Here is a 21,889-nt window from a genome sequence, read left to right as displayed (position 1 = left end):
TCTTTGTTCTTTTAAAACAGCCTAGTTAAAAACTACACATTGTCCCTAAAAACCCGTGAGAAGTGTTTACTGCACCCATAATATTTGAGCAGCACAGTATTTTCAGTATCATGTACTTGAAATTATTTTGTAAATTCCATTATATGATCTGTGAGTTATTTCAAAATTTGTTACATTATTTTCCTAGTTATTTTTTATGATTGTTTTACAGTTTGATTTTTATTGTGAATGAAGAATATTATATGATTGATTTTAGCCCACTGAAATTGCTGGGGGTTTTGGTTTGTTTTTAATGGACTGGTATTTGGTGTGGTTAGTAAATGTTTATAGAGTGTGCATGAAAAGAAATTTCTATTCCTCAGATATTGAGTACAGTATTTCATGAAGGGAAGTCTACTTTTTAATCACGTTGTTCAAATGACCAAGAGTTTTTCAGTTTATCTTTTAATATTTTTGTCTCCATGGTAGTTTGTACTTTGCCAACTTGGTGAAGATGCATTTACCAGAAGTCTTTTCTTTTATATGGTGTCACGTTAGATTACAAAAGAGGCAGATAGAAGGGAAGCTGCAGCTTTCTTTCTGAATGTCTTGAAGCCAGTTATGTGGAAGGACGAGGTTTCCCCGCTGGCTCAGGGGTAAAGAATCTGCCTGCAATGCAGGAGACCTGGGTTCAATCCATGAGTCAGGAAGATCCCCTGGAGGAGGGCATGTTAGTCCACTCCAATATTCTTACCTGGAGAATCCCATGGACAGAGGAGCCTGATGAGCTTCCGCGCACAGGGTCACAGAATTGGACACAGGTGAAGCCCAGCACATGGGGAAGGACGCACAGAAACGGACCCAGTGGGTTCTACTTGTCCAAGATCTCTTCTACCCCACATTCACGTCTCTCCTACTCCACATTCACATCTTTCCAGTCAGCAAGTGGCCCCAAGCCCCTGAGTGAAGCTTGGCTGAGAGCTCAGGGCAGTAGTTACAGAGCAGGCAAAGTTTTGCAGACTCTTTCCTGAGCGTCCTGCGTTTGCGCATGCTCCAATATGACCTCACACGGCGGTGTTTCCCCAGCGCTGAACGGTACCTTTCCTCTGCACATCCAAAACTTCCCTCCCAGAAAATTACTTCCTAGTTCCTTCCACAATACCAAAGTCCTATCTTTATAGCGAATCTTCTGTTCTACAGTATTATTTTTCTAAATTCCATCATATGATCTGTGAGTTATTTCAAAATTTGTTACATCATTTTTTCCTATTTTTTATTATTGTTTTCTAGCTTGATTTTTATTGTGAACAAATAACTCACAAAGAATGATTGATTTTAGCCCACTGAAATTGCTGGGGGTCCTGCTTATATCCTGAGAATCAACTTGTATTGTTTAAACTTAGAATGTGATGTATTTAATTTCTCACCAATGTGCAGTTTTATTTTCTCGAATATATTGGTAAAAGCACATACTTAATCTTATCTCTTTTAAATAAGATTTTCCATAGTTATTACATGTAATTATTTTCTTAACTACACAGGCCTAGGGTTCTGAGGGTGTAAGATTTCAGCCACTTCTTCACACTGCAGGATTAGAACAGTTTGACAAATTGGGAAGCCCTGAGTCTACATGCCTTTGCATATTTTTCTCTGATAGGTTGGAATGATAGATGTTTGGGAGTTATTACATAAAATGCTCTTGGCTAGTGAATTTGTTACTTTTATGAAATTCTTACCAGTTTTATATCCCACTCCCCAAAATAACCCCAAAGATTTTCAAAAGCTCCTCTCCCATGTGACTTAGCAGCAGCATAGACTATATTCCTAGGGATAAGGGATAGAAACAAGGGAAATGCATTATCTCACAAGTAGCCCAGACAATTCCAATGAAGCCTGTTGTGGATTTCTTTAGGGGAAAGATGGACTTAGAAAAAATTTTGTAAAATATCTCAACACACGATTTGTCTTCTTGGAATTTTCTGTTCATTTTAATCACCTTTCAAACTAGAAAAGATTAAAAAGGCAAAACAACAAAAAATTTACTACCTTCTCCATTTTTTCTGGACCATTCAGACTCTTTCTTCAAGGAATGTGCATTGCTAAATGTGACAAACTTGCAATTTTGTGAATTAAACATGTTCCATATAATGCATTTTAATGTTTCTAGACAACCAAAAATGACTTAAAATCCTCTTAGGATGCTCAAATTCAGAAAAAAATTATTATCAATATTTTACTATAAGAATAAATTGAGTTTGTCAAAATGGAGCTTAAAATTAAGTATTACTTTATTCATCATGCCTATTTGAATCTCTTGCTGCTGCTAAATCACTTCAGTTGTGTCCAACTCTGTGCGACCCTATGGACAGCAGCCCACCAGGCTCCTCTGTTCTCTAGGCAAGAATACTGGGGTGGGTTGCCATTTCCTTCTACTGAATCTCTTGTGATGAATGAAATTTATGTATATGGGTTTCACAGGTAACGCTAGTGATAATGAACCTGTCATGCAGGTGACATGAGACACGAGTTCAATCCCTGGGTTGGGAAGATCCCCTGGAGTAGGAAATAGCAACCCACTTCAGTATTCTTGCCTAGAGAATCCCATGGACAGAGGAGCCTAGCAGTCCACAGTCCAGGTCGTTGTGAAGAGTCAGACATGACTGAGCAACTGAGTAGACAACATAAGAGCAAATTTTCCTGTGTACCTCATACCACCCTCTTTGCAAAAAAAAAAAAATAATAATAAATAAAAGAGAGAGAGAGAGAAGAAAAGAAAGCACTTGTTTTCTTGGTTAACATCATGAATCATTCATAGGAAAGTCATACCTAGTCAGTTTTGGGGGAATGGAAGCAGGTATCTCATACACGTTGAAACACACTATCGTTTTTAATATTCTTCTGAATTTTCACATAATCCTGGAATAACTTATGTGACTGAATTATCACACACAAATTAGGGAGGTTAAATATCTAGAAAAAAATAATAGTGATTCATGGGAGCAGGCTGCTTTAAGCCTGGCCAATGGTACATCTCACAATGCTATTTTCCTTAATGATACTCTTTGATCACAAAATAATTTTGGTGGTTTATTCATTCAGTTGTGTCAGACTCTTTTGAGACCCCATTGACTAGCTCACCAGGCTTCTCTATCCATGGGCTTTCTTAGGCAAGAATACTGGAGTGGGTTGTCATTTCCTTCTCCAAGGGATCTTCCCAACCCAGGGATTGAACCTGGGTCTCCTGTATTGCAGATTCTTTACTGATTGAGCTACCAGGGAAACATAATAACTATCACTAACTAAAAACAACTATTAGAGAGGTTCTTTCACAACAACAGATTCACCTTCTGAATCAGTAGTACAAATTCCTTACCCACAATTGGAGTAAATCAACAGAGATCCCAGGGCTACACAGGGTACCTGACACTACAAAGTCACTTTGGAATCAAAAGTGTTATTTTGACACATAAGAGCTTTTAACTTGAAACTTCTTTGACTTTTCTCTCACCCTCATTAGATGGCTTAGGAAAGACACACAGCTGCACCATGCACCTGCCAACACCTCTCTCCCCACAGAGATACACAAAGTTTCATAAGAAAAGAACTCTTCATAAGGAAAGAACTCTTAGGTCCTTCTTCATCTTAGCCTCCTGTTTATCTTCTTTCCTTTTTCTTTTCCTTGATAACTTGCTTGATGGCTTAGTTAAAAGAAAACTGTTAAAGTCAAGGGATCACAAAATATAGCAAAAATAAGAGAGCATTCCATTTCTTAAGCCCCCCCCCCTTCTTGATGGGTTCATGTAAAAGTAATGTTTTGAAGTGGATTCTACTTCTTTTGTGCAAAGAAAAACTGATGAAGGCAAGGATTTGAGATGACATTTGAAGGACTTTTTTTTTGTACTTAATGTTATTTTGAATAAAATTTCAAATGATTTCTGGAACATTTATGAAAAAAAAAACAACAGCTATGGGTGTGAGTGAATGATAAAAACATCTGCCATGCTGATAAAAATCAACCTGCATTTGGTAGAGGCTCAATTCAGAGGCTCAGTTCAGCCCTCTCACAATAACTAATGCGTCCTTTGTGGCAAATTGAGAGGAAACCCGAGTTCCTCACCTCAACTCAAGATGAGGACTACCATTTTGCACCTTAAGAGGAACCCCCAGAGCTTCATGGCAACTCGAGAGGAATGCCGAGTTGCCCGCCGCAACTGGAGAAGAACCCCGAGTTCCCCGCCTCCACTCTAGATGAGGCCCGATTCCCCTGCGGTGACATGAGTTGAATCCCAAGTTCCCCGTTGCAACTCGAGAGGAATCCTGAGCTCCCTGTCACAACTCAAGTTCAGTTCAGTCGCTCAGTCATGTCCGACTCTTTGCGACCCCATGAATAGCAGCACGCCAGGCCTCCCTGTCTATCACCAACTCCCGGAGTCCACTCAAACTCATGTCCATTGAGTCAGTGATGCCTTCCCGCCATCTCATCCTCTGTCGTCCCCTTCTCCTCCTGCCCCCAATCCTTCCCAGCATCAGGGTCTTTACCAATGAGTCAACTCTTCTCATGAGGTGTTCAAAGTACTGGAGTTTCAGCTTCAGCATCAGTCCTTCCAATGAACACCCAGGACTGATCTCCTCTAGGATGGACCAGTTGGATCTCCTTGCAGTCTAAGGGACTCTCAAGAGTCTTCTCCAACACCACAGTTCAAAAACATCAATTCTTCAGTGCTCAGCTTTCTTTATAGTCCAATTCTCACATCCATACATGACCACTGGAAAAACCATAGCCTTGACTAGACAGACCTTTGTTGGCAAAGTAATGTCTCTGCTTTTTAATATGCTATCTAGGTTGGTCGTAACTTTCCTTCCAAGGAGTAAGCATCTTTTAATTCGAGAGGAACCCCTAATTTCCTACTGCATCTTGAGAGGAACCCTGACTTCCTTGCTGCAACTCAAGAGGAACCCCGAGTTTCCCCTCGCAGCTCGAGAGGAGGACCAACTCCCCTGTTGCAACTCGAGATAAGACAAATCTATCTGAACCAACTTGCCATCAGATTTTGTTTATTTTTTGGCTTCAGATTTTGTTTATTTTTTAGGAAAGTGACCAATACTTGTATTTCCTTTTAAAATGTGAGAAATTTCTTGGTAGAGAACTAGAAGGTGAGTACAAAGCATTTTAAAAGGAAAATATCTACCTCATAGGAACTGTTTACTTACCTTAAAAACTACTTCCTCCCTTGCTAGTTTCTCTGTACATCCTAGAAACTCAACACTTGAGTTTGTTTCAGATTGCAGTGTTACAGATAACCTTGTGAATTAAATTTGTCTTTATCTTACAACCTAGCTCTGCAAACACTCTTCAGCCATAATAATTAAAGCTTATATACAAGAAACCAATTTCCATGCTCTTCCTTATTTTTATTAGCACCCAGGAAGGAAGCAATATGAGCTGTACAAAATGTACAACACTGCAATAACAGAGTTTGATTTGACAGAGATACTGCATTTGTGGCTAATTTCATAGTATCACTAACTGGTTCTCTCAAGCAGGAAAGTACATCTCTTCCACAAGTGAAATCATTCTTCATTAAGGAGAACATTTAAAATTATGCAAAAATATTCATAAAATCTACCTACTGGGTGACCAATTACTGCCAATATTGGGGTAACCATCTCATGGTTTTATAAAATTCATAATCCTCAGTTCTAAATGCTTAATATTGATCATTAGTTAATATTACCTCTCATATACTTAATATTGGAAACTTAATAAAAACTATTTAAATCAAGTAATGAAATACTACTTTGAAAATAATCTTAAATGGTTTCTTGTTTTGTGTGCAATTACAGAACACTATTCTTTTGAAACTGAAGTGTAATTTGAAACTAGAGATTCAAATGTTGTATAATTAAACATCTCTCTGTAGTGTTAAAAATACTAAAGAGAAAGAAGAACAAGAACTGGAGTACCTGTGTCATAGGCTAAAGCATTGAAGAAGTAATTCAAGAAACATACTTTTTTTTTTACTTAGCTGTCAAATCCATCACTGTATTCTTACTTGGTTGGTCCACATTTGGTGTTAACTCTGTGACTGATGTTAAACTAACAATCTGTCTAAAAGAAGCTCACATCTGAGATGTTACATCATCAAATCAATAGTACCACCACATATTGTGGGTCAAAGGCATAGGAACAAGGTGCTGAGCATTGTACAGCAGTGCATCAATAGAAAAAGTTGTAAACTCATTAAAAGACTTGAGATTGCTTTAACCAATGAGATAAAATTTCATAAACGACTTGTACCTAACTTACAGGAATAGTTAATGCTCAGATTTGCTTCATGATGCAAAATAGGCATTGTGGAAGAAAAATGGTTTTTAAAAATATTTCAGCAATTTTTTTAGACTGAATTCAGTAAGTTAATCAATATACATTGTCTTGCATTCTTAAACTACTAAGAAGACATAATCACTTCACTATATCTTTCATTTACTTAAAGACCTGAAACAATTTAACACCTTCTTAATGCTGTTTCCCAGATAAGACAATTCTTAAAACCACTGCTACCAAAGTGTTACATTTAAAGAACTGAGTTATTAGTCCTTGGCTGAAACCCAAATGTTCAGTCTCTTGAAAAATCAATTTTGTGTTCACCTGGAAGGACTATCTGGAATTCTGATGGAAGTTTACCTTATTCAGGATGATTTCAGAACAAAGCTCTGCCATGATATCGTTCTAGTATTTTTAATATGTAAGTTTTCCTATCTTATCTGATTTTGGTTTTTCATCTGCATAGTCTAAAATGGCAGGAGATATATATATATACACACACACATATATGGCTCAGTAGACCTCTTCACTTCTATTCCTTTTGTCCCAATACTTTCTCTGATAGGGTAGAGATATAACACAACCCCAAAGAAAGAAGACCATGAAAATGTGCACCTTCACTGGAAGGTGATAGGAGAGCCCACGTCCAGTGTTTAATTCCAAACTGCAACATCCCATGATTTTCCAATATTCTGATTTCAAACATACATTTAACAATCATTTATAGAATCCCAGAAACAATATCTAGGAAGGGTAGCCAGTGAAGCAGACAGCTGTTCTTCCAACCTCCATGAAGCTGTACAAAGGCCTCCATAAAAGTGTACAAAAACTCTGAGTTAAAAAAAAAAAAAAGAAGAAGAAGAAGAAGAAAGGGTAAAAGACACATGGCTTCTGGCTTCTGGCTCCAAATCCAGATAAACTGTGAAGCCAGACAGGCAACCAACCGGTGCTCGCTGTGTTAATTAGGTTGTTGATGCAGCCAGATTTGCTTTGCTTTCCTTGATAGCGAAATGCCTGTCAAAATCAGAAGAAGCAGAACTCAACCTCAAGTTCTCTTTTAGTTTGTTAAGTTCAAAGTCATGGAGAATCTTGACAGTCATTAACTTTTCTCGCTTGATTCTTGCCAGAACATCTTTTGGAACATCAGGGATCATCCAGGCCAAGAAAAATTTAATTAAAAACACAACATGCTAGAGGAAACATAAAAGAAAATCAGAGACACTGTTTAGCTATCAAATGTTCAGCAAAATGTTCTTACAAATCATTTCATTCATTCAATAAACTGTGCTTGACACAGTAGATAGAAGGAAAAGCAGGAAGATTTAGTCCTTGGTCTTGGAACTTTCCTATAAAACCAACATTAAGCAAATAAATAAATATATACTAAAATATGTAATTACAGAGATTCCAGTTGAACTTGGTTGTTGAATATACTCATCTATGCTTTCTCCTGAAAACCTAATCAAATATTTGTAAAGAAATTAATAAATTGTATTGTTCACAAAGAAACAAAAAAAGGGAGGAAACTGAAAACAGACTGGAGAGCGAAGAAAGCTGGCACTTAAATTTGTAATTGATGATACCGTGATGGTAGAGACCAAGACAAAAGCCAATTTCGTCTTGAATCATCAAAAAAGTTCAGAAAAGATGATGCTAAGGACTGTGAAGTCATAGTGTGGGTGGAGTTAAAAATAAGAGGATTATTTAAAAATCTGTATAAGGGGCAGATGAATTTTCAGAACCTCTCTCTCATCCGCAATTCGGGTATTACTTCTCTCCAACCCCCGCCCGGCAGCAACTGAGTGCTTTATTTTCTGCAGAAATTAAAACAGAAAGCTGTGCACTCAGAGACAGCAGAGACGGCAGAAGATGAAGATGTGGCATCATACTGAAAATAGGACAACTCAGTGAAGTTCAGCATTCTGAATCACGAGATCTCTCCCTTCCCTTCTTGGCTCTCAACACAGCCACGAAATAGCTCAACAAGCAGGAGGTTGAATGATTTTTTTTTTTCCTCTAGAAAATATACCTAATCAGAGAAATTACAATTATAGATATAAAAATTTTGTAGGTCTCAAATGAAAAGGTGCCTTTTTCAGCCTACAGTGAAACCCACCCAGATGATCTTCCTCCTGTATGCACACAAAGTTCATGATCAGGTATCACTGCTTCGCTCTTAAATACGAGCAGATTGCCAAGAACAACCAAATGCATAAGGAAGACTCTAATGTGGAAGAGTAAGATGGAAATGGACAAATAGGATCTATTGCCCATTTAGGATATCTAAGAGGATATAGAGAGAATTATGGGAATGAGAGAACAGTAGCATAATAAGACAAAGACACAAACTGGACTATTTATAAGAGAGAAAATAAGTGATAATTAGAATTTCAAAACAGTTGTTAACATCTGAACAAGAAAAGTCTCAGAAAGATAGGACAGAGAAAAGAAGGAAATTATCAAAGAAATAATACAAGCAAATTTTCTCAACTTAAAGGGTAATAACATTTGCAGATCCAAGGAGTTTAGTGAGTGTCCAAAACAATGAATATTGGACAATATCACATGACTATCTGGTGAAGTTTCATGAAAGAAGGTCTAGTGAGAGAATCCTCAAAGTTTATTGACATATACACAGATTATAAACAAAGACTGGAAAATTAGAATGGTATTGTATCTTTATAGCAACACTGGAAGCTGACAGAAAATAGAGCAATGCCTTAAAATTTCAGGAATACCTAAATAAAGTTGATTCAAAATTTTTCAGGGAAAATGACTTCCACCCTTGAATACTATACCAATTAACCATCTATGAGAAAAAGAAGCAATTTTAGTATTCAAGTTCTCAAAAATTGCCCATTTTCATCAGAAAATTAATAAAAGGTGTGCTTCATCTAAATAGTAATCTGAGAATGGGAAAAACATAGATTGCAGAAAATACCGTATTTAATATAAGAGAAGCTAAACTCCCAGAATGATGGTGAATCAGAACCTGTAGTGAAAATCATAAATAAACAAAAACAAAAATTCAAAAGAATTCTTTTTGTAATTTACCAGGCTGAAAGGTGATCTAAAACACTGATGGAAAATGTGGGAATGAAAGTGACAAATTCATAAAGAACTGAGGGGGGAAGAGATTTAAATTATATACATAACCTCGATAAAAACAAAATTAAACAAAAACTGATTGGAACTTGCGTTTTCTTGCCTTAGACTTATCTGGCCTATTATTGGCCTTTACTAATGCTCAAAATCCTTCAAGCTAGGCTTCCGCAGTACGTGAACTGAGAACACCTGCAGCCAGACATCCTGGAGCGTGAAATCAAGCAGGACTTAGGAAGCATTACTATGAACAAACTAGCGGAAGTGATGGAATTCTAGCTGAGCTATTTCAAACCCTAAAAGGTGATGCTGTTAAAGTGCTACGCTCAATATGCCAGCAAATTTGGAAAACTCAGCAGTGGCCACAAGACTGGAAAAGGTCAGTTTTCACTCCAATTCCAAAGAAGGGCAACACCAAAGACTGTTCAAACTACCACACAACTGCACTCATTTTACACTTTAGTAAGGTAATACACAAAATCCTTTAAGCTAGGCTTCAACGGGATGTTAACCAAGAACTTCCAGATGTTTAAGTTGGATTTAGAAAAGGCAGAGGAACCAAGAGCAAATTGCCAACATCCACATGCAAGAGAATTCCAGAAAAACATCTACTTCTGTTTCATTGACTATGTTAAAGCCTTTGACTGTGCAGATCACAACAGACTGTGAACAATTTCTAAAGAGATGGGAATAGCAGACCACCTTACCTGCCTCCTGAGAAACCTGTATGCAGGTCAAATAGCAACCATTAGAAACAGACATGGGAAAATGCACTGGTTCAAAATTGGAAAAGGGAAACATCAAGGCTGTATATATATTGTCACCCTGCTTATTTAATTTCTATGCAGAGTATATCATGGAAAATGCTAGACTGGATGACTCACAAGCTGGAATCAAGAGCCAGGAGATAACCTTAGATATGCAGATGACACCACCCTAATGAAGGAAAGCAAAGAGGAACTAAAGAACCTCTTGATTAAGGTGCAAGAGGAGAGTGAAAAAGCTGGCTTAAAACTTAACTTTCAAAAAACACTAAGATAATGGCATCCAGTCCTATTACTTCATGGCAAAGAGATGGGGGGGAGGACAGTGGAAACAGTGACAGACTGGGCTTCAAAATCACTGTGGATGGTGATTCCAGCCAGGAAATTAAAAGACACTTGCTCCTTGGAAGAAAAGCTGTGACAAACCTAGACAGCATATTAAAAAGCAGAGACATCACTTTGCCAACAAAAGTCCCATTAGTCAAAGCGATGATACTTCCAGTAGTCATGCACTGATACGAGAGCTGGACCATTAAGAAGGCTGAGCATCGCAGAATGATGCCTCCGAATTGTGGTGTTGGGAGAAGACTCTTGAGAGTGCAAGGAGATCAAACCAGTCAATCCTAAAGGAAATCAATCCTGAATATTAGTTGGAAGGACTGATACCGAAACTGAAGCTCCAGTACTTTGGCCACCTGATGCGAAGAGCTGACTCATTTGAAAAGACCCTGATGCTGGGAAAGATTGAGGGTAGGAGGAGAAGGTGACAACAGAGGATGAAATGGTTTCCTGGCGTCACCAACTTGATGGACATGTGTTTGAGCAAACTCCAGAAGATAGTGAAAGACAGGGAAGCCTGTTGTGCTGCCATCCATGGGGATGGCAAAGAGTCGCAAAGAGTCAGACACAACTTAGCAACTGAACACCACCACCAACAATCAAGTGAATAAGTGCCTTATATTTCTTAGTTGTTTAGTCGCTAAGTCGTGTCCACCTCTTCTGTGACTCATGGGCTGAAGCCTGCCAGACCCCTTACTCCATGGGTTGCCCCTACTTCTACTCGGGTTGTTACTTACTTCCTCCAAGGATCTTCACAACCCATGGATTGAACCTGTATCTCCTGCATTTGCAAGCAGGTTCTTTACCACTGAGCCACCATGGAAGCCCTACATTTATTTATCTCTTCCTTATAGGCATTAATGTCTCATGATTTGTGCCCCTCGGGTTTAAACCTTGGTCAAACACCCTCTCTGTATTGGTTCTCTTGTCTTATATCCATAATTATACTAGCTATTCTACAAGGAAGGAAATGTAATATAGTGGGAAGAGTGGAGGTTTGGCAGTGAGACATCTGGCATTGAAACTCAGCTTTAATATTAGCTGACTATCTTTAAACCAACTACTTAATTTTGCTGACTGTCAGATTTATTTGTCAAGGGTGAATAATAAGGCTGAACGTAGAAAGCTATTATTATAGCCTCTGGAACTGGTACATAATAGTCAGTAAAATTGGTGGGTCCTCTGACCTCAAGGGAAGAGGTCTTAATTTTTCTTTTCTGTGACCTTGGTATCTTAAACAATAGCAAGGAATAACAGGCAATCTGCTGTACTTAAACTATTCTTAACTTACTTTTTATGATAACAAATACTTCCTTCAAAATACTCTACTGAGATAATGCTAATTTTCTGCTCAACAGATACTCTTAGAAATATATGCCTGAAGGGTGAAAAGAGATTTACTGGCATGAAAGTTAAGAGAAGCTTACCTCCATGATTATGATGAAGGTCATCTTGGCAGCAAGGACGTGCCAGAACTGAATATTATGAACATATTTGTCCTCACTGTCAGGAGGATTTCTGTAATCTCTGTATCTGAAAAAATGGAAGTCAATGCAAAAAATAAGCTACAACTTCAAACAAAGAGACCTAGCATAAATTCATATTGTTTCTTTTAAGAGACCCTCTTCAGTTCAGTTCAGTTGCTCAGTCGTGTCCAACTCTTCGCGACCCCATGAATCGCAGCACGCCAGGCCTCCCTGTCCATCACCAACTCCCGGAGTTTACTCAAACTCATGTCCATCGAGTCAGTGATGCCATCCCGCCATCTCATCCTCTGTAGTCCCCTTCTCGTCCTGCCTTCAATATTTCCCAGCATCAGGGTCTTTTCGAATGAGTCAATTCTTCACATGAGGTGGCCAAAGTATTGGAGTTTCAGCTTCAACATCAGTTCTTCCAATGAACACCTAGGACTGATCTCCTTTAGGATGGACTGGTTGGATCTCCTTGCAGTCCAAGGGACTCTCAAGAGTCTTCTCCAACACCACAGTTCAAAAGCATCAATTTTTCGGCACTCAGCTTTCTTCACAGTCCAACTCTCACATCCATACATGACCACTGGAAAAACCATAGCCTTGACTAGATGGACCTTTGTTGGCAAAGTAATGTCTCTGCTTTTTAATATGCTGTCTACCTGGGTCATAACTTTCCTTCCAAGGAGTAAGTGTCCCTTTTAGTTGACCCTTTTAGTTGACCACAAAAGTCAAGTCAAAGGAAAATAACTGCTATTACCAAACATTTATCTTTCCTATACAGATAACAATCAAAGCCGTATGTTACTAATGTATAGTATAGATGTAGCAGGAGACACAAGTGAAACTTCTCTCTTGCCATGAACACAAGTTTCTCAGGAGTTAGCTAAATATGCTCTTTTCATTCCATTCCCTTTCTTCTTATTCCTTAACAACTTACTTCTACCGTCACTCCACTGACACCAACCGTCTCTGGTCATTAAATTGAAGGAACATTTTAATTCACATCTTATTTTATGTCTGTGAAGAACAGAACTTGACACTGTCAACCATTCTCATTTGCTTGAAACTCTGTTTTCTTTTGGTTTACATGACGCGGCATTGTTTTTGTGTTACTTATTATCCTTCGGGGGTTTCCCTGGTATTCAATTTGTGAGTTCATTTTTTTTCTATAATGTGTCTAGATATTGATGTTCTTCAAAGATTCTGTCCAGCTAGGAAGTGATGGCATCAAGAAATCTGACACTTGTTATGATTCTTCTCTATATAAATATGGAATAGGACTTCCCTGGTGGTCCAGTGGTTGGGAGTCTGCCTCATCAATGGGGACACAGATTCTATGCCTGGTGTGGGAGGATACCATGTCCCATGGAGGCTAAGCCTGTGTGCCAAAACTACTGAGCTAGCGCGCCTAGAGCCCATGCTCTGCAACAAGAGAAGCCACTGCAATGAGAAGCCCACCACAGCTAGAGACTAAGTCCCACTTGCAATTGGAGAAAGCCCGTGGGCAGCCAAAAACAAATAAAAAATATGGAATATAAAAACATTTTTGTCTACCTGTGTTGCAGGTAGACAAAAACAGATATTGCTGTTTTTATTGGAATCCCAGATGAAGCAGTTGGTTTAAGTTTAAAAGCTTTGATGTACCACATATATGTGTGTGTGTATACATACATATACACACATATATATACACACACACACACATATACACATATATGTGTGTGTATATGTATAAATGATCTTTAAATCCTAAAGCAAAAAGATCCTCACAGTTCATGAGACACAGAGTGTGAAAAGAACAGGTTTACAAATCCAATTTCACACTCCCTACATTGAAGAAACCTTTCAGATGGGATGGCTAATGGACCAACTATATTGTTCTTTCTCTCTTCCTCTCTGTTTGAGGACACATAGTTAAATTCAAGTAGATTGAATGCACATATAATATGACCATGCTGTGTGATCTATAGACATTAAAGCTTGAATCAAGGGGACATTTGCTGGAGAAAATTTTTCCAATAAATTTAGAAAATAAGAAACAATTAAAAATCGACATTATCTTTACCCATAGTATTCTATTACTTTTGAGTATTCTACTTTTTTCAAATCAGAACCATACAATGTATGGATTTTAGAACTGATGTACTTTATCCAAGATTTTTATGGCCCCAAGTAAATTTTTGTTAAGACATGAAGAAAACAGAGAACTTAACAAATACATTTAAAAAGCAAAATGAAAACAAGAGAAAACCTGCAAGTGTTGTAGTCTCGTTTTTCCGAAGGTACAGTGTTGTTTGGAAAATCGGCTATGAGGAATACTGACAGGCTGTTATTGACATATCCTCTCATAGGCCAAGTTTCGTTTACTGAGTAGGCATAGTAATAAACTAAACGGGGAATCATGTCCGATGTAAATGCAACAATAATAGCCTAAAAGACAAAGCAAGAGGAAAATCATGAGCTAATAATGCAGTTTTATCAAAGTCTGATTTGCATATCGTTCAGATCTTTGTGCCTTAAGGATGCAAAATTACTACTATGCTATTACCAATCATGTTAACATATGAGTCTTTGACCTAAAACATGAAATAGTTCACTTATGGTGTATGATCAGTATTACAAGATTTCATAGCTAGAAAGAGTTACATTGAAATTTTAACCTCATTGTTTGTTTCCAAAAACACCATACCTGTATCTGTCTCTTTCCATCTTGCATAGCTATTTCTCACATTTCTTACTCTCTTTAACCAAATTTTACTTGCCTGGATCAATTTCATAAGATAGGACAGACTCTGTGTATGTGTGGCAGGGGGTGTATAGGGAATGAGGAATGGAGAAACAGAAGACCATGTACTGGTAAATTTCCCATTGTTCAGTGCAATTAATTTCAGTATTTGATTCTGTAGGAATGGTATTTTTCCCATCATTTCCTAAGCTCTGGAATAGTGTAAATGTCATGTTCCCTTTAGGTAAGATGAGTCAATTTAAAATCATTTTGCTCTGCCATCTACATTTTTAGTTATAGATTTTTAATACTTTAATCTTTTATTAATTTTAAATATTTTATTAATGTTTAATATTTTTATTAATATTTTATTTATATTGCTTCTATAGCTACTGGTACATTTCATGTTTTATATCACTTACTGAGCACATTTTGGCAGTTTTATTTTCTAAAAAAGTGACAATTTCAAACAGATTTTAAAATGTATTAGAATAAATATATATATATAGCATTTTTATAATTTTCTCACCTGTACATTGTAATTCTTTTTTGAGATTGTCAGAATTTTGTTTATCTTTTCAATGAACCAACTCTTGATTTATTTAGCAATTATATTACCTTTTATTTGTCTTCTAATGTGATTATTTCTGCCTATACCTTTATTCTTTCTTTCTTACCACTTTCTATTGATGAGTTTTACATTTTTTCTTAGTTTCATATAACAGGCTCAGTTCATATTTTCCTTCTTTTCAATAATACAAGCATTTACTGGTATACACTTTTTATAAATATGGTTTTAGCAGATTCGTATGAGTTTTCATTTTAATTAAGTTCTCCTTGTAATTTCAATTTTATTTCTTCTTTGTGCAATAAGCTTTCTTGGAAGCATGAATATTAAGTGGCTAAATTTTCTTTTTTGGCTATCTTATTATCAAATTCATTTTTCATACCATATTGTATGTGAATATGCATTGTAAAATTTCAGCTTTTGGGAATTCAGTTTTATGACCATTTTTAATAAGTGCTCCATAAAAATAACAGGTAAATGTTGTATATTCTATTTGTACTACATAACTTTATGTATAATCAAGCTTTAATTATATTACTTATATTCTTTATACTGTTACTTATTTTCTGTCTACTTTCTCAGGTGGTATAGCTATGATGGTATTTTAATAAGCATGTTTTACAATTTTCCTTGTATTTCTAAGGGTTTGCATGTCACAGATTTGTCTGTGTTGTTTAGCACATAAAAGTTTAGGGATGTTTTGTCTTTATGAAGGTCACCATGATGAAATCAATGTAAATATTGAGTTAAACATTATACATGATCTCCCTACCCCCAAGAAAAAAATCATCAAGTACAGTTTCCACTGAAATAGGTCTACTTACATTAGTTGCAACAGAAAGGACAGCCATTCCGTAAAGAATGTCTTGCCAAACACCTATGCTATGAGCCTTCGCAGCTACAGGTCTCCTGTACTGAGTCGTAAGCTTCCAGGCATCCACTCGAATCTCTATTATGTTATTCAGGAGCGCGAGAAGAGGGGCCAAAGGAAAAGAGGCCACAAATAATGTAACAAATCCAAACTGGATAACTGCGGGGACAAAAGACAAATTCACAAACTCATCATCGTGGAGGGGAAAAGGGAATAGTCAGCCTAACTCCTGCCACTTCCTTGATTTTGAAGGGATCTACACCAGCAACACCCTCCAGGCCTCCTTCCAGCTGCCTTCTTCCCCTTTCCTAGAGGAAGCACAGTGACTTATTGCTTACTAGAACAGGAAGGAGAAATTAGTCATGCACAGCTCAGTTCTATCCCTGCTGTTTCTTTTAAGATCTGCTTGTCTGAAAAAAGCATCTATTCTTGTTAGATAAGATAGTCTTCTTATTCATAAAACACAGTCTTTTTTTTTTTTTTTTTTAAAACACAGTCTTTTATTATTATGACCTATGTTTAGGTCTTCTAGTCTAGTATTTATATTGGTATTGGCACATCTGTGGGGTAATCAAGCTTTCTATTTTACTGACCTATGTACTTTTTAAGATCAGAAATAATTACTGACTCATTTGTATGTTCTGAGTATATAAAAGTACTCAACTATAAGCCTTATGAATGAATGCATTATTTAAGATTTGAAGATGCTAACAGAGGAGAAGGTAGTATAAACAAGACATTTGAGAATAAATCAGAAAATGAACCATATAAACATCAGAAATATATATAAGTTGCATGTGAGCAAAGGAAATACAGATATCCTAGAATGAGGTATTTTTTAAGGTACCGGTCCTCTGTACTAACTTGACATCTTCCTGAGTATGTTTTACTGTCTTTCCTCACTAAGGCTTCACACCGATATAAGCTGGCTTATTTCTCCATGTTTCTCCTTTTGTTTCCATCAGCGCTTGGGGTAAAAGAACCCACGTAGCTGGCAGACTGTACTTCCCACAGGAGAGAACCAAAAAACAATGAGACAAAGATGACTTTCCACCATAGGAAAAAAGAAAAAGGAATCTTCCACTAGTCCTCTATTTTTAGATAGATCTTGAGTGTTTCTGGATTTCAAGATTTCTCATAATACTTTCTCATTAGCACCAGTCTTTTCATCTACTAATCCAAGAGAACAAACTGCCTCCTTCCTAACTTCTCTACTGAACCAAGAAACAGAAAATTAAGGTGAAGTGTGATGCAGAAACAGCTTGAATTTCTAGGTTCAAATCTCAGATCTTTACCTATAATCTCTGTGGCCCATGGCAAATAACTTTTCCAAGCTTCAGTATTCTTTCAAATAAAATGCAGTGAATAATGACTGTTCAGTAAATGTTTTAAGATTAGAGATACAGTATGTAAAACAACAAGAATAAATTAACTCTTAGTTGGGTCTCAATAATTAATCTTGTTATGAAACACTGATTTCATCTTTTACTTTCAGTTATAACCTCTGACACATTTATGTAAAAATTCACTTGAAACATACACAATTATTTAAAAATTACAGCCTTATGAGTCCACAAATCAAGGACTGTCTAGTTTTATAACTGTAGACATCTTCCTATTTGCCCAAATATACCTATTTTAATTCAGCTATCATATGTACGTATTTCAGTGGAGAAACAGTAACAAATTCAGATCATCTCATTTATTCTACCATGACTTTTATGGGCCATGAAAATAAGCTGGGAAAACTGTCCTCTTTAATTTCACCAAAACAGCAGAGAGGTCATTTGAGAGGAAACACTCTAAGTAGATTCCACAATCAGTCCTGGGGTTCTCTCTCTTAAAATTTCATCCCAACCTCTCTTCAATCCTAGAATATTTTATGTGTTTTTTATGTCCAGTTTGGTTTTCCCTTGCATATCTACTTTTAGCTTCATTCTTTTCAGCCTGAAAAAAGGATATACACTAACTGTATGTCAGACTCCAGTAATGTTTTTCATTGTATTCCCTCTATGAGCAATCACCAAAGCATAAAAAAAAAGCAGAATATATCATATTAACATTAAATTGATAGGAAAAATATCTGAGATTGCTGTTTTGAAACTAAATTTCATCCTGCATTATATTTGGGGAAAATAGAAATACTGAGTCAATTTTTTTCCATATTTAGCCACCAATCTTTTCATCCACTATCCAATGATTTATTGAACACCTACTATGTGCAAGGTAGGAAAAATATTAAGAGGTGAAAAACACTTATTTTACTCAGCTTCTTTCATGTTTCAAGGTAGAGGTTGAAAATTACCTGTTTCCAAATACTCATAGAATAACCCAAGAGAACCAAAAGTTTCAAGGTCATGATCCTGCTCCCATCGACTGTATAGCTTTTCAGAGTTGGTTCGGGCTTTTCGGCGTCTCCACCAATTCAGAACCAAGCTGTTGGAAGTGATAAAAGTAAACATGAAATAGGATTTAAGAGAAAGGGGTCAGAGAATCAGAGTATTAGATCTAAAAAATGGAGGTGAGGGAGGGCAAGTAAGTTTAGATCACAGAACAAGTAGAGAAAGACGTGACTGCAACTAAAGTCCAAGTCAAAATCTAGTGTTCTGTTCACATCTATTTGCTAAGGACAGAAGATCTTTATCTGGATGATTAAGAAAGGAAGACAACCCTGCCTCTGCAGGGTAATGTATTTACTCAGAGACAGTTCTTTAAAGGGCACATGGAGGAGAGGCCACCACAGGACTGTTTTTACATATTTAGTTCACTAACCTCAATGATGCTGTGATACTAAGGCACTTGGGGGAAAGAGAAATGGGTTACAAGAGAAAATGTATGACAAGGGAATACAGAAGTTTATCTAACACATGACAATAAATATAATAATCCTACATAAGATATTACCTAATTCAATTCTATATATAAATATATACATAATACATACATAATATATATATAATTTAATATATCATGATATATTGGATTACCTAAGAAAAGACTTTTTCAAAATTAAAAACTCAATCCATGTAAGAGATCATATTAACACATTTAAGGAGAAAATTATAAAATCATGGTGAGTAATGCAGAAAAATGCATTTGATGTATTTCAACAACCTATTAAAACCTATTTATGATAGAAAAGAAGGAAAAGAAGAAAATTGCCTCAGTTTGACCAAAAGCATCTACCAAAATCCTGGGCTAAACATAATTCTTAGTAGGGAAAAATTAGCAGAATTCCCTTTAGAATTAAGGTAAAAATAAGAGTGTATATGATCACATTCAAGACTTTAATGGAGATCTTAGCCAAACAATAAAATGAAAAAGAAAAAGTCAAAAGAACTGGAAATGAAAGAGAAATCTATGATGACAAACAGTAATGTGAATGGACTGCTTGCCTAGAAAACTCAAATGAATATAGACAAAAATTATTACAAATAATAAGAGTTTATCAATATATTGCATTCCTATACATTCACAAAACATAGTAGAAAATATAATTTTTAAAAGGTACCATTTACAATAGCAATTAAAAGTATCTAGAAATGGATTTGATCAGAGATTTAGAAGACCTATATGCTGAACTTCAAATATTTAAAGTCATTAATGTCCAAAATATATGTTTGTGAATAAAAAGACCTGGCATAATATAATGTTAGGTGTTTTTACTGAAACAATTGAAGCATAATTCCAATCAAAACCCAAAATACTTTTCCATGTGAATTCTGCCAAGATGTTTCTAAAATTTACGCAGAAAGATGAAAGACAAAGGATAGTGAAGACGTTTCCATAGATAAAAAATAAGTAACTGACCCCACCACATATGAAGAGTTAATGATAAAGTTGTCTTAACGGAGGGAGTGCAGTACTGGTGTGCCTGGCGCTAAGTCACTCAGTGGTGTCTGACTCTCTGTGACCCCACGGACTATGGCCCGCCAGGTCCTCTGTCTATGGGGTTCTCCAGGCAAGAATCCGGGAGTGGGTTGCCAAGCCCTCCTCCGGTGGATTTTCCCAACCGAGGGATTGAACCCGTGTCTCCTGCGGCTCCTGCACTGCAGGGGGGTTCGTCACCATTGAGCCCCGAGGGAGGCCCTGTGGTACTGGCGTAGGGATAGACGAATTCTGGAACAGAATGGAGGCCGATTATAACCTTGCATTTGCTGTTTGGCATAAACAATGTTGCAGATGACAGACAGTGGGGAAAAGGGACTTTCAATAAATGGCAACATGAAGTTATGTGTGTAAGAAATGAAATTGGACCTTTTATAGCAAACATGAAAATCCCTTCCATAGTATATTAAGAATTTAAAAGAGAAAGGCAATAGTAATGCTACAATATTAAAAATATTTAAATATAAGTACATGAGAATTGGTTTTTGATCTTGAGGTATGAAAGGATGTATTGAACAAGACTTTAAAAATGCTAAACCATTAAAGAAAGAGTTGATAAAAACTCCACTATATTAAAAGTATGGACTTTTGTCCATCTACAGAAGTGGTTCCAGACTGGAAGCGATTTAGCCCACATGGGACATTATTTGAAGCATCTGGTTGTCACAACTGGGGAGAAGGTGGGCTACTGGAATATAGTAGGTAGAGTTCAAGGATGCTGCTAAACATCTTACAGTGCAAAGGGAGCTTCCAATACCAAACAATTATCTGGTCCAAAATGTCTGTAGTACTGAACATGAGAAACTGATTAAAGATACTATTAGAAAAAGTTGTGCTGGGATAAGGTACTTGCAGCACATATAACCAAAAAGCAAGCAAACAAAAACACAGTAACCAAAGTTATAGAGTATTCCTACAAATCAGTTAGAAAAAATATAAACAGACAAGGAGAAAAATGATTAAAGAACATGAACAGCATCTCATTTGTATGGTCAAAAGACTTATTCATGTTATTAATCAAGAAAATGCAAAATAAGAGCAAAATGAGATACTATTTATACTCTCCAAACTGGAAAAAATTAACTAATAAGCAATATAAAAGCATGGTGTCAAATGTGTTAATTAGAAGGAACACTTATATGCTGCTTATATCAAAACTGAAATACAAAGAAAAAAAGGAATGATAAAAAGGGAAGAGAATCCCTGAGATTTTTGAGACAATACCAACAAGATGGGTATGCATGTAGCTGGAGTCACAAAGGAAAGGAGACCATCCAATTCAAGGAAGAATTTTTTCAGGAATCACAGAAGCACATCTATGTGCTCCATTCTAATTACAAACCTCTTAATTTCCTATTTAGTAACCATTATCTTGAATTCTGTAATAACTTCCCTGCTTTTTCCAAAAAAGAAAAATGGTTATATCATCTATGATTCTTTTGAGTTAATTTTTGAGTGAAGAGTCAGAGTACATGGAGTTTTGTTATTTTGTATATGGATGCCCAATTGTTCTAGCACTAGCTATTGAAAAAAATCAGTTTTTAATGAATTGTTTCTGCACCTTTGTCAAAAGTAAAATAGCTAAAAATAAATGAAAAAAAAAGTAAAATAGCTATATTTGTGTGGATTTATTTCTTCAGTCTCTGTTCCATTTGGTTTATATGTCTATCCTTTCACCAGTCCTGAGTTGATTAATATGGTTTTATAGTTAAGTCTTAAAACCATGGACAGTGAAGCCTGGAGTGATACAGTCCATGGGGTCACAAAGAGTTGTACATGACTGAGAGATATTGAATAATGTCAATTTCCCCAACTTTATTCTTCTTTATCAAATTTGCTTTGACCATTCTAGTTAA

The 21,889-nt window shown here is 36.4% G+C and overlaps 1 protein-coding gene across 3 annotated transcripts in view; it reads right to left on the bottom strand.

Moving 5' to 3' along the window:
* Nucleotides 1-5,370: 5,370 nt before the first annotated feature.
* ANO5 (anoctamin 5) overlaps nt 5,371-21,889 on the bottom strand; it is a 98,685-nt gene continuing 82,166 nt past the window's right edge. For all 3 annotated transcript variants that reach the window (XM_043875146.1, XM_043875165.1, XM_043875156.1), the window contains 5 exons: nt 18,451-18,581; nt 16,099-16,304; nt 14,233-14,411; nt 11,937-12,042; nt 5,371-7,494 (listed from right to left, as the gene is read on the bottom strand). In XM_043875146.1, the coding sequence (XP_043731081.1) occupies nt 7,267-7,494; nt 11,937-12,042; nt 14,233-14,411; nt 16,099-16,304; nt 18,451-18,581 (850 nt within the window). In that variant the 3' untranslated portion in view covers nt 5,371-7,266. The remainder of the gene's footprint in view (nt 7,495-11,936; nt 12,043-14,232; nt 14,412-16,098; nt 16,305-18,450; nt 18,582-21,889) is intronic.

The sequence above is a fragment of the Cervus elaphus genome, chromosome 2 (assembly GCF_910594005.1).
Source record: "Cervus elaphus chromosome 2, mCerEla1.1, whole genome shotgun sequence".
NCBI lineage: Eukaryota > Metazoa > Chordata > Mammalia > Artiodactyla > Cervidae > Cervus > Cervus elaphus.
This window is presented reverse-complemented; position numbering and strand designations above follow the sequence as displayed.